The following is a 14,420-nucleotide window of genomic DNA, read 5'->3' as shown; positions in this document are numbered from 1 at the left end:
AAGATTAGACAAAGAGCTCTATATTTTAATAAAAAGATACATTTAATATATAAATATATGTTTAGTGTAAAAATATGTATCTCAAAAAACTGTTCTGTAAATTTTTAACCTGGATGTGAGTTACCTCTTGGAATTTTTTCTCTTTTTATCTGTCACCTTTCAATACGTTAAAATCATTATGTTCTTTTCAGTTAATTGCCTCTTCTTTTCTGTTTTTTAATCATTAATAAAAATGGGGGAAACAGTGTCAGGGCCAGAAATGTTCTTCTATTTTCCTCAAATTTTAATCTCAAGAAAGCAAAACCTCCTTGTGTTTTTAAGTAACTTTTGTTTCACATATCTCTTTCTTGTTTGACACAAGTCTTCTGTTTTCTTTATTGAGCTTGCCCAACATGCAGCGATTTCCTGAGCCTGGTTCAAGGAATAATGGATTTGCAAGAGCTTTTGGCCAAGATGACTGCAAAAGTAGGTGTCTAATTTCATTGTGATGTTCCGCCTCTATCTCCTGTCTAGAATTCTGAGTGATCTGTTTTAATTGAAACACTTTTTGCTTGGCATGTGTAAAGTGTTACTACAAAATGTTTTATTTTTGCTTGAAATGGGACTACCTGTAGTAAGCACAAGGATTGAGGTCTCTGATAAGATTAGGCTGTATCGCAATGGTTTTCTTGAGAAGTGCTGGGAAGCAGAAAGCAGTCTGTACCATTGTAGGTTCCTTGTGAACGAAAAAGGAATTTACCCAGTGGCTATGAAAGCAGTAACAATGAGAGATGATATATGGGCAGAGTCACTGCAGCTTGTGAGCTAATGCATTTTGGATGTAAGAATAATTGATAATAATCAGGGGGTAAAACAGCTATCATGGGCAGATTTCTGTCATTAGAAGGCATTACATCAAACTTCTAATATGTGACCCATTTTCAGATTGGTTCTGAATTAAGTGAAGGGGCAAAGATGCCTTCAGTTGTATCATGGAGAATACACACTTCATCATTCACACAGCAAACATTGTGTATGGTTCTGGGATTTTCCTGGGACCCTGTTAGACACAAAGAGGCAATGATGAGCAAAATAATCCCTCAGAAATGTTCATGTTGAGTAGCTATGACCAAAATGTAAATAAGGAGGAACTCTTATATATATATATATTCATGAAGTGTGGCTTCATGTGAAAAGCCAAAGCCTTGAGAAAAAGCGCACTGAAGTTAAAAACAAAACAAAACATGATAGAAAAATGCCATTGTTGTGGCAGTGATCAGTCCTGGACATGGATTCTGGCCTAGGGCAAAGGAAGAATTAGGTTGGACCTAAGAGACATTATACTCTGCAGAAGGAAGAATTTTACTAACAGTGAAATTGATACATTAGTCCCATTCTACCAGAGGCTGACTGCTGCTGGCCCTCAGCTGTAGCATGTGAAAATGGAGGAGGGGGTGGGAATTTGATTGGGGGCTATAGATCATACCATGACTGACAACCTTTCTGTCTCAAACTGGACTTTTGGCCATGATGTCTACTTCAGGCTCGTGTGTGTGTGTGTGTGTGTGTGTGTGTGTGTGTGCGCGCGCGCACGTGTGTGCGTGTGTGTGCGTGCGCGCGCGCGTGTGTGTGTGTGTGTGTGTGTGTGTATACATGTAGGTGGGGACACCCATGTACAATATTAATGCCCGAAGTCAATATTGCTATCTTTCAGAGTCACTTCTGATCTTAGTTTTTGATACAGAGTGTCTCACTATACCTGGATCTGACCAATTGACTGTATTGGTTGTCCAGTGAACCCAGAAATCCTCCTGTCTCTGCATCCCCATTGCTGATATTATAAGCACACCAGCACACATAGCTTCTTACTTGGGCAGTGGAGATACCAAGACAGGTCCTCAAGCTTACACAGCAAGCATGTAAACCAGCAAACTGTCTTCCCAGTGCCCCCAGCTAAATTCTCTCATTTATTTTTCTGGAAAAAGAAAGACAGAATACTTTGTGTAAAGAGAAACATGGAGGCTGGAATCCTACAGCATTAGCTTTTCACCTTGAGAGTGTGGAGGAAATTGGAATCGTAGGCAATTATTCGCCATGCCAGCTTGGGGCACATGGAAGCTTTTATGTCACATTGTCTGCAGCAGCTTGATCTCAATACTGGTAATTATATTTTAGCATGCTAGCAGATTTTTAGAACAAGACACATGCCACTCAGCCTCAGGTGATGGCTGGCCTCCGTCCTCACTCCCACTAAGCTCTTTCTTTCCCTTTCTCCCCATGTGTCAATGCCATTTTTCTCTATTGAGCTGTACACCGTCTAGGAACCACAATGAACTCTACCCTTCAAACATTATTATGTAAAATGGGCATTTGTGAAGTAGAAGACTGTTAATTGTGGGAAACTGCAAGCTGAAAATGGTTCATTCACCTCCTAAACCCATTCTCTTGGCGCTTTGCAGATTTATAAGTCTGTTCCTTCTAAACTAGACAGATGTGTAATTTTGCAAGTGAGTTCTTTCATTTCCCCTGCATTGTTTGGAATCTATGGTAATCTAGAATGGCAACTGGAGATAACACACACACACACACACACACACACACACACACACACACACACCACTTCCCACCTTAGTTATTGAGACAGTTTCTCACTACACCCGGATCTCATCAATTGACTGTATTGGTTGTCCAGTGAGCCCAGAAATCCTCCTGTCTCTGCATCCTCATTGCTGATATTATAAGCACATCAGCAGACATAGCTTCTTACCTGGGCAGTGGAGATACCAAGGCAGGTCCTCAAGTTTGCACACCAAACATATAAACCACCAAACTGTCTTCCTAGACGCACACACACACACACCCCTAGCTAATTGTAGACTTTGCCCGGCTAAGAGACAAATTTAGCATACTGTGAATATACTTGTTTTATTTAAAATACAACCAAATATAATCTAAACTTTACCTATTGAAGAGTGTGAAAACCATTCTCAGCTTCTAGGCTGTACAAAAATAAATGGTACCTGCCTTGCCCCTCCACCCTCCTATAGAGAAAGAGGGAGAGGTGAGTGCCAGGGGCTCCCCAGGCCTCCATTCCTTCTTTGAGTCCCCTGACTTGTGACCTTGAGCTCCTCTTGCCACCAAATCCCCTAGTGGGACCTGAAGGCAGTACAAAGCAGCCAACATAGGTCACCATCCTGGCTTGCCCCTCCACCCTCTGGTAGACAGGTGAGTGCTAGGGGCTATCCCAGGCCACCTTTTCCTCTTTAAGTCCCTGACCCAGCTGCCAGCTACACTTCAGTAGAGAGAGAGGAACCTGGAGGCAGAGAAAAGCAGCCAGCATCATCGGTAACCATTTCTGTCTTGCCCCTCCACCCTCTGAGAGAGAGACAGAGAGAGAGAGGAGAGAGAGAGAGAGAGAGAAAGAGAGAGAGAGAGAGGAGAGGGAGAAAGAGAGGAGAGGGAGAGACCCCACCTGTACCCACTAGAAGAAGAGATAGGAAAACAAGAGTATATGGACATATCCAACACCAGAAAGATTTATGTGACACCACCAGAGTCTAGGGATTCTACACCAGAAAGACCTGTACATCCCAATGCAGATGAAACAGAAGAGAATGACCTTAAAAACAACTTCATGAAAATGATAGAGGCCATCAAAGAGGATATGAGAGAATCCCTTAAAGAAATGGAAGGGAAAAAACCCAAAATGCAAGAAATCAACAAATGTCTTAAAGAAAGTAAGGAAAGCCAAGAAAAAAAACAGACAAAAACAGACATACAGTTCAAGATCTGAAAAATGAAATAGAGACAATAAAGAAAACACAAACTGAGGGATTGCTGGAAATAGAAAAGCTGGGTAAGTGATCAGATGCAAGCCAAACCAGCAGAATACAAGAGATGGAAGAGAGAATCTCAGGCACTGAAGATAAACTAGAGGAAATAGATTCATAGAACAAAGAAAATCTTTAGTCTAATAAATACTTAGCACAAAATATCCAGGAAATATGGGACACTGTGAAAAGACCAAACCAAAGAATAGTAGGTATAGAAGAAGGTGAAGAAGTCTAGCTCCAAGGCACAGAAAACATATTCAACAAAATCATAGAAGAAAACTTTCCTAACCTGAAGGACATGCCTATGAAAGTACAAGAAGCTTACTGAACACCAAATAGACTGGACCAAAAAAGTCCCCTCACCACATAATAATTAAAACAGGAAACATACAGAATAAAGAAAGAATATTAAGAGAAGTTAAGGAAAAAGGCCAAGTAACATATAAAGACAGGCATATCAGAATTACACCTGACTTCTTCATGGAAACTCTGGAAGCTAGAAGGTCCTTCTACAAACACTAAGTGACCACGGATGCCAGTTCAGACTACTATACCAAGCAAAACTCTTAGTCACCATAGATAGAGAAACCAAGATATCCCATGACAAAACCAGATTTACAGAATACATATCCACAAATCAGTACTACAGACAGTTCTGAAATGAAAACTCCAACCCAAGGAGGTTAACTATACTCCCAAGTACATAGGCAATAGATAAACTCACTTTACCAAAAGTCAGAAATAGGGGAAAAACTCGCACACAATACCACCACCAAAAACAAATAAAAACAAGCAAGAATCAACAATCAATGGTCATTAATATCCCTCAATATCAATGGTCTTAACTCATCTATAAAAAGACACAGGCTACCAGAATAAATACAAAGACAAAATATATCCTTCTGCAACTCACCTCACCTTCGAAGACAGACATTACCTCAGAGTTAAGAGTTGGGAAAAGATTTTCCAAGCAAATGGACCTAACAAGCAAGCTTGTGTAGCTATCTTACTATCTAACAAATTAGACTTCAAATTAAAATTAATCAAAAGAAATGAAGACAGTCATTTCATATTCATCACATGAAAAATACATTAAGATGAAGTCTCATTTCTCAGCATCTATGCACCAAATACAAAGGCGCATACATTGGTTAAAGAAAAATTACTAAAACTCAAATCACACATTAAACCCCACACACTTGTAGTGGGAAACCTTACTATCCTACTTTCACCACTGGACAGGACTACAAGACAGAAACTTAACAAAGAAACGAAGGAACTAACAGGAGTTATGACTCAATTGCGTTTAACAGACATCTATAGAACATTCCATCCAAACACAAACGAATATACCTTCTTCTCAGAACCACATGGAAGCTTCTCTAAAATCGACCACATACTCAGCTATAAAGCAAACCTCAACAGAAACAACAACAACAAAAAGTTAGAATAACACCCTGTATCTTATCAGACCACCGTGGCTTAAAATTAGAATTCAGCAATAACACAAATTGCAAAAACTCTACAAATTCATGGAAATTGAACAACTCTCAACTACATCATACCTGGGTAAAGGAAGAAATAAAGAAAGAAATCAAAGACTTCCTAGAATTCAATGAAAACGAAGGCACAACATACCCAAACCTATGGGACACTCTGAAAGCAATGCTAAGAGGAAAGTTCATAGCACTAAGTGCCCACATGAAGAAACTGGAGAATAGTCACACTAGAGAATTAACAGAACACCTGAAAGCTCTAGAAAAAAAAGAGACAACTCACCCAGGAGGAGTAGACACCAGGAAATAATCAAATTGAGAACTGAAATCAATAAAGTAGAAACAAAGAAAATAATACAAAGAATCAATGAAACAAAGAGATGGTTCTTTGAGAAAATCAATAAGATAGACAAACCTTTATCCAACTTAACCAGAAGGTAGAGAGAGAACATGCTAATTAATAAACTCAGAAATGAAATGGGGGACATAACAATAGACACTGGAGAAATTCAGAGCATCATCAGGTTATATTTTGAAAACCTGTACTCCACAAAATTGGAAAATTTAAAGGAAATGGACAATCTTCTGGATAGTTATCACTTACCAAAATTAAATTAGGAACAGATAAGCAATTTAAATAGACTTATAACCCCTAATGATATAGAAGCAATCATCAAAAGTCTCCCAACCAAAAAAAAAGCCCAGGGCCAGATGGTTTCAGTGCAGAATTCTACCAGAAATTCAAAGAAGAACTAATACCAGTATTTCTCAAATTGTTCCACACAATAGAAACAAAAGAATCATTACCAAACTCTTTTTATGAGACTATAATTACATTGGTAGCAAAGCCACACAAAGATACAACTAAGAAAGAGAACTGCAGAACAATCCCTCTCCTGTACATGGATGCAAAAACACTCAATATAATACTGCAAATCGAATCCAAAAACACATCAGAAAAATCATCCACCATGGCCAAGTAGGCTTCATACCAGGGATGGAGGGATGGTTCAGCATATGAAAATCCATCAATGTGATCCACCACGTAAACAATCTGAAAAAGAAAACCACATGATCATCTTACTAGATGCTGTAAAAGATTTCGACAAAATTCAACGACCCTTCATGATAAAGGTCCTGGAGAATTTGGGGATAACAGGAACATACCTAAACACAATAAAGGCAATATACAGCAAACCAACAGCCAACATCAAACTAAATGGAGAGAAATTCAATGCAATTCCTCTAAAATCAGGAACAAGGAAAGGTTTTCCACACTCTCTCATCTTTTCAATATTGTACTTGAAGTTCTTGCTATAGCAATAAGACAACAAAAGGAGATCAAGGGGATATAAATTGGAAAGGAAGAAGTCAAGCTGTCACTATTTGAAGATGATATGATAGTTTACATAAGTGACCTGAAGAATTCTACCAGGGAATTGCTACAGCTGATAAATACCTTTAGTGAAGTGGCAGGATACAAGATTAACTAAAAAAATATGTAGCCCTACTATATATAGATAATAAATGGGCTGAGAAAGAAATCAGAGAAACATCACCCTTTACAATAGCCACAAACAACATAAAATATCTTAGGATAACTCTAACCAAACAGATGAAAGACCTGTATGACAAGAACTTTGAGTCTTTAAAGAAAGAAATTAAAGAAGGTACCAAAAAATGGATAGATCTCCCATGCTCTTAGATAAGTAGGATCAACATAGCAAAAATGGCAATCTTGCCAAAAGCAGTTTACAGATTCAATGCAATTCCTATCATAATCACTGAACAATTCTTCACAGAACTTGAAAGGATAATACTCAACTTTATAAGGAAAAACAAAAGACTCAGGATTGCCAAGACAACTCTGTACAATAAAGGAACGTCCAGAGGCATAACCATCCCTGACTTCAAGCTGTACTATAGAGCTATTGTAATGAAAACAGCTTGGTATTGGCACAAAAACAGACTGGTAGACCAATGGAATCGAATTGAAGACCCTGATATTAACCCACACACCTATGAACAGCTGACCTTTGATAAAGAAGCTAAAGCTCTACAATGGAAAAAAAGAAAACATCTTCAACAAATGGTGTGGGCATAACTGGATGAGGATTTGTAGAAAATTGCAGATAGATTCATATCTATCTCCATGCACAACACGTAGGTCTAAATGGATCAAAGACCTCAGCATAAACCCAGCTACACTGAACCTCTTAGAAAAGAAAGTGGTAGGGACCCTTGAACAAATTAGTACAAGAGACCACTACCTGAACATATCACCAGTAGCACAGATGCTGAGATTGACAATTAATAAATGGGACCTCCTGAAACTGATAAGCGTCTGAAGACAAAGGACACAGTAAGCAAGACAAAACAGCTGATCTTCACCAACCCCACATCTGACAGAGGGCTGATCTCCAAAATATACAAAGAACTCAAGAAGCTAGCCACCAAAACACAAATAATTCAATTCAAAAATGTGGGGATACAGATCTAAACAGAATTCTCAATAGAGGAATCTAAAATGGCTGAAAGACACTTAAGAAATTGCTCAACATCCTTAGCCATTAGGGAAATGCAAATCAAACAACTCTGAGATACCATCTTATACCCATTAGAATAAATAAAATTAAAAATACCATGGGCAGTTTATGCTGGAGAGGATGTGGAGAAAGGGGAACACTTCTCCATTGCTGGTGGGAGTGCAAACTTGTGCAGCCACTTTGGAAAATAGTATGGTGGTTTCTACAAAAAATGGGAACCAGTCTACCTCAAGATACAGCAATTCCACTCTTAGACATATTCTCAAAGGGTTCACATTCAACTCTGTTCATAGCAGCCTTATTTGTAATAGCCAGAAGCTGGAAGCAACCTAGGTGCCCCTCAACTGAAGAATGGATAAAGAAAATGTGGTACATTTACACAATGGAGTACTAGTCAGCAGAAAAAAAGCAATGGAATCTCGAAATTTGCAGGCAAATGGATGGGACTAGAAGAAGCCATCCTGATTGAGGTAACCCAGGCACAGAAAAACAAACATGGTATATACTCACTCATATATGGATATTAGACATAGGGCAAAGGATTACCAGCCTACAATCCCCATTGCCATAGAAGCAAGGAAACATGGAGGACTGTATGGGAGATATACACGGTCCCCCCAGTGAAGCAGAAAAGACAAGAGCCCCTGAACAAATTGGGATCATGGAGGGGAGGTAGGTAGGAGAAAGAGGAGGGGAGACAAGGAGGGTGGAGGAGAATGTGGGTGGGGAGAGGAACAGTGGAGAACAAGAAAAGAGACACATCAATAGAGGGAGCCACCACAGGTTTAAAGAGAAATTGGCACTGGGGAATTCTACAGAGACCCACAAGTAAGACCCCCAACTAGGAACCTAAGCAATAGTAGAGAGTCTACCTTAAATGTCCTTCCCCTATAATGAGAATGATGACTACCTTAAATGCCATCCTAGAGCCTCCATCCAGTAGCTGATGGAAGCAGAAGCAGAGATCCACAACTAAGCACTGAGCCAAACTCCTGGAATCCAGCTTCAGAGAGGGAGGAGTGATGAGCAAAGGGTTCAAGATCACGTAGGGAAAACTTGCAGAAAGAGCTTACCGGAGAAAGTGGGAACTCATAGACCTCAGTCTGACAGCTGGGGAACCAACATAGGGCCAAACCAGGACCCCGAACTTGGGAGTCAGCTAGGGGACTGGGCAGTCTATGGGACCTCTGGCAGTGGAACCAGGATGTGTCCCTAGTGCAAGAATGGACTTCAGGAGCCCATTTCCCATGGAGGGATACTGTCTTAGCCTAGATACACAGGGGAGGGCCTAATTCCTTCCCCAAATGATTTGACAGATTTGGATGATTCCTGAGGAGTGGATGGGGGATGAGATGGGGGTGTCAGTGGGGAGCATGGGAGGATGGGAGGGAGAGGGAACTGGGATTGATATGCAAAATAAGATCATTTCCAATTTAAATAAAAATATATTAAAAAAGGTAGACAAGATTCGATCTGTGGAGCCCAAGCATCGATAGAGAAGAAACTGGTAACTCATTCATTAGTTTAACTTGTTGAGTGCTTTCTCTGTGTTTGGTCCAATGCTTATTTTTTTATGTGTGCTATGCCTTCGATTGCCATACATGATTCTTAGAGCTTAGTTTAATTTATTAGCAAACTACACAGAGGAGAAGACTGAGAGGCAAAATGATGAATAGCTCTTCCTGAGGTAACAGAAGACAGAGCCAGGGCCAGAACTCAGGTCCAGCTATGCCCCAGAAAGATTATGGTGGGAGGAAAAGGATTGTAAAGAGAAACCAAATAAGATGTGGGTGTTGAGAGGTAGATTGTAAGAGGATGGAGGCATCAGAAAGAGGAAGGAGGAAGAAATAACAAAGAGCCACTTGGCTGAGCAGTACCTGAGTCCTCAGATTCCCTGGAGGGGGTGAGTGTGGAGCCTACAGTCACCCAGTGTGGAAGGATGGCACTGGGGCAGGAACAACACTTCTTACCTCGCCCTTTGCCTCTGAACGGCTTGTTCTCCTCCTTTGAACCCTGGAATGACATTGTGTGTGCTTCTGCAAAGATGATGAAGACACCTGTGTCTGTGTCACCTAACTTTACAGAATTACTCTCCCTGCCCAAGACATGCCAAGGGAAGTATGTGGGAAAAATTTGTAATTTTTCAAGGACAAATTTTTTTCTCTCTTGCCAGTGGGAAGGTCTGAACAGGAAGGCTTTTCTGTGTTGTGGAAGGCTTGCCCTCTCTGCACTGTATATAAGGCTTACGTCCCTTTCATCTGCCCTCAACTGAGGGTCTTACCTTCCAGAGCCTTCCCTTTGTAAAGGAGTTCCCTCCAAGGGCCACATCTTAGACTGTGTTGTCTGTCTGCTCTGCTATCTCCCATGGAACCGTCAAGATGGAAGTCCGAGCGCTCTGTGCTTCAGCGGAAACCTTCAGGATACAGGGTAGCTTTGGTCTTTGTTGGTCACCTGAGATCCCTTCTTTCAATCTTCATTAGCTTCAGAGTCTTTGGAGATACATCTGTGGTGACTTGAGAGTTTTACTTACATGTTGGTCACAGGATTTTAGTTCATTCAAGTGGAGAAGTCCTCCAGGGCACCTGATCTACCGTCTTGGTGGAAACAAAACATCATTTTTACCCTTTTGGGAGATTGATGATATGGAGCCCGGAGATGTGAGGCCAACTGAAAGTTAAATACAGTTCCAAGATGCAAAGAGAACTCAATGGCGACAAGTTAACTTGGAGTCGGGGTTTATCTTCAATTAGACAAACCTAGTGAGACAAGTGTTAGTGGTTGGGAGTGGAACTAGGTTTGGCTTATCCAGAAGCTTCTATTAAGACAGAAATTCTATGAGAGAACCCAGAGCAAAGATGGAATCAGGGATTTGGATCTGACCCTGAGGCTCCTTTTGACATTTAAATGTTCCTAGTCTTGATCAAACCATTGGACTTTTCTAGATGCCACATGCACTTCTGTAGAGATAACGATTCCTTACATCATCCTATGAGCTTCTGTGCAGGATAGAGGATGTGTATTCAGTGAGCATTGGCTGTTACTCATACCAGTAAACCAGGAAGGACCAGTGCTCTGTAAAGAAATGCACACCTTCGTCAGTAGCTAGATGCCTCAAATACTGATAGCATCTCCTAGGTGCCATCAGGACTTGAAAAGGCATTTTTTTCACATGGGTTTTCATACCTGGGTTGTAGTGGAAGCCTCAGAGTCCTTCTGGAGAGCAAGTCCAGGGCGTGTGTGTTGCCATGCCTCCAGATGTGGTCCTGGATTGCGTAAGAAAGAAAACAGAGCAATCCACGAGAGCCTGCAAGTGAGCGGCACTCCTCCATGGACTCTGTATCAGTTTCTGACTGCAGGTTCCTGCTCTGGATTTGCTCAGGCTTCCCCTCCTGAGAGACAGTAAACTGTAAGCTGAAATAAACCTTTCTTTCTCAAGTTACTTTTGGTTATGGTCTTTATCACAGCAAATGAAAAGGAACTAAGATGTCGTCTTTGATTTCCTTTGACTGCTATCTCCAGTTGCATCCATTTCCCTGCAACATAACTTCATTCTTCCTTATGCCCGAAAAGCATCCCACTGTGTGTATGTACACATTCCTCCATTCTTCTGTCGTCGGGCACCTTGGCTTGTTCCACAACATAGCTTTGTGAGCAGTGGTGCAGTCAGCATTGACATGCAAGTGTCTCTGTGATGTGTTGCTCTGGAGTTCTTTTTTGTTTTATTTCTTTCTTTTTTCTTTTTAGACAGGGTTTCTTTTTTGTGTGTTGGAGCCTGTCCTGGAACTCACTCTTGTAGACCAGGTTGGCTTCAAACTCACAGAGATCGGCCTGTCTCTGCCTCACGAGTGCTGGGATTAAAGGTGTGCGCCACCAACTCCCGGCTGTTGTTCTGGAGTCTTTGGGGTAAATTGTGAGAAGCGGCATAGCTGGGTCACACAGTAGGTCTGTTTGGAGGAGCTTCCGTACTGATTTCAATAGTGGCTGACCTAGTGCGTGACCCTCCTCAGTGTGCAGGGTTTCTTTTGTCTGACCCCTCATCAGCAGCTGCTGTTTGCTTCCTTGATAACTGCCACTCTGACTTTGGTGAGATGGAATTTCACTGTGGCTTCCCTTGGCATTGCTTAGATGGATAATGTCTTAATTTTGTTTCTTGTTGCTGCAAAAAGAGACCCCTGAGAGGAGACAGGGCGTATTTGGCTCTTTGTTGCAGGCTACAGTCCATCCTTAACAAGGAAGTCAAGGCATCAGGAACTTGAGGCATCTGGTCAGCTTATATCCAGTCAGGAGCAGAGAGGAGGGAATGAATGGATGCGTGTTTACCTTTAGTCCTTTTCCTTTAGCTCAGTGTTCTGCACATGCAATGGTGCTGCTCACATTCAGGGTGGATTTCTGTACCTCAGCTAAACAAATTGAGGAAACCCCTCAAAGATATGCCTACAGGCAAACCAATTGTAGACAAGTAAGTCCTCACAGAGACCCTCTTCCCAGGAAATTCTAGATTATGGTAAGTTGACATTTAAACCCAACCCTCACAATGAGGGTAAACATTTTCTCACATGCTTATTGACCATTCCTTGAAACCACCTTTTCCTTCCATTAAGCTCATTGGTTGGTATTTTTGATGTTTAGTTTTTGGAATTCTGTTCTACTGAATTCGAAGATGTTAATCAGAGCTAGCTAGGTTTTCTAGGACCTGGAATTCCTTTATAAAATTATGTTTACTTGCTTTTGTATGTTTGCATGCACACATATGCACATGGCACAATGTACATGTGTTGGCCAGACAACAGCCTTCGGGAGTTGGCTCTCTCCTTCCATCATGTGTTTTTCAGTGATGGAACTCAGCACTGACAACAAGAAGCTTTACTTGCTGTAACAACCCGCCAACCCATAGACCTGGAATTTCTTCATTACTTTTGTTTAGAACTCTGAAATCTGTGTGGGCAAATCAAGTCTCAGTCAGAGTGGCATTTTTAAGCTTCGACATATTTAACTTTGAGAATTTTCTTGTTTTGAGGGACTCAGTGATGATTTTCCAATTAATCTTAAAGGTTTAACAATGGTTTACATTTTCTCCCATCCATATAACAAACACCAAATAGTACTTCAAAGCAAAAACGGCAATCTTCTGTATGTATACATTCATTGACCTCTTCCTCCGAAGAAGCCCTCCACTGTCTGTCTTCGAATGTGTAGACCTAGGAATAAATCATTCAATCCATGGTTGCTTAGATAAGTGCAAGGACAGAGGTAAACGCCACAGAGATGCAGACCTGAAGCCATATCTATTTGGGATCTCAGGCATTCTCAGAGAGAAGCAGTTGTGTAGAAATAGCTTTTGAAAATGAATTTGTATAAATTCAGCATGCTCCTACCAATGGCAGAAAATGTAATTCATTTTTGACTCAGAGCTGCTTTTCTCCTTTATTGTTGTTATTGGACTTAACAGAGGAAAAGAAGGCAAGATTACATATTAAATGCATTTGAAAAATTAGATTTTTAACCTTAATATCCCTTTGCCTTTGATATCTGTCTGTTACACTCTCTTTATTATAGAGATCGGAGTTTTTCTGTGTTGCTAGAAAGAGCTAAACATATTAAAAGTCAAAGGAAAGTTCAGAAAGGAAAACAAAATGCATTGCATGAAAAGCAAAGTTTTCTTGGGGCTGGAGCCTCACAGATGGACATAGCTCAGTGTTGTTGGATGGGCACTGGTCATCACTAAGGCTGACCTCACAGAAGCTCTTAGAGGGTCACAGAACTTCAGTAGCTGGAGCTCTCTCTCAGATTATAGGGTCTTTAAGGAATTTCCTTCTTGGAGTCTCATAGACACTAGAGTTGTTCCAGACTTTCAGAGTGGGGCACACATACATCCTGTCAAGGTTGCAGGCACTTTTAGCAGGTCTATCTAGCTGAGCTGTCTTTGTTGCTGTTCAAGCCTGGCTCATGCAAGAAATATTGGGTCTATTAGATGGAATAAAGATAGTGAGTGATGAGCTGTCATTTTATTATCTTTGATGTGGATATGCCTTGGTTATTGACCTTGGCAAACTCTTGAAGTATATTTTATCTGTGCTTCTTAAAGAATTCCCAAAGATCTTAATTATCCTAAATTGTAGAAACGCTATTATTAGACTGGAGCTTTAAATGAAATGCAACACTTTGGAAGATCATACCTATTAGGAGGATCTGTAGGGATGTCAAGGCAAGTCTGCCCGTTCTCCGGGGTGAACACGGAGCCTGTAGGTAGTTGAGGGACCTGCTTTCTTTCTCCACGGTTTGCCATCTCACCATAGGAGGCAACAAAGGACACATCCCTCTGAAAAATTTCAGGTGCTTGGAGGAAAAGGATGAAGAAATGGTCACAAACAACCATACCATTGGTTAGAATCGCTGCTCAGAGGCACAGGGAGGGAGCATGAGGCCGACTGTTGGCTGTTGATAGTGGGTGGGGATGTGCATCATTTTCTTCTGTGGTATGGCCACTGATGAGCTGCTCTTGCACCGGTTAACGCCTCCTCCCATGCTTGGGTAAGAAACTAAAGTCAAGCTCAGTGCGTCACACG

The 14,420-nt window shown here is 41.0% G+C and overlaps 1 protein-coding gene across 3 annotated transcripts in view; it reads left to right on the top strand.

Moving 5' to 3' along the window:
* The window catches only part of Nell1 (neural EGFL like 1), an 846,684-nt gene that overhangs the window by 205,829 nt on the left and 626,435 nt on the right, over positions 1-14,420 (top strand). For all 3 annotated transcript variants that reach the window (XM_040733293.1, XM_040733292.1, XM_040733294.1), the window contains one exon: positions 383-465. In XM_040733293.1, the coding sequence (XP_040589227.1) occupies positions 383-465 (83 nt within the window). The remainder of the gene's footprint in view (positions 1-382; positions 466-14,420) is intronic.

Source organism: Mesocricetus auratus, unplaced genomic scaffold (genome assembly GCF_017639785.1).
Source record: "Mesocricetus auratus isolate SY011 unplaced genomic scaffold, BCM_Maur_2.0 Super-Scaffold_100030, whole genome shotgun sequence".
NCBI classification, from domain to species: Eukaryota; Metazoa; Chordata; class Mammalia; order Rodentia; family Cricetidae; genus Mesocricetus; species Mesocricetus auratus.
Note: the sequence above shows the minus strand (reverse complement) of the source record. Positions and strands in the feature narration are given on the sequence as shown.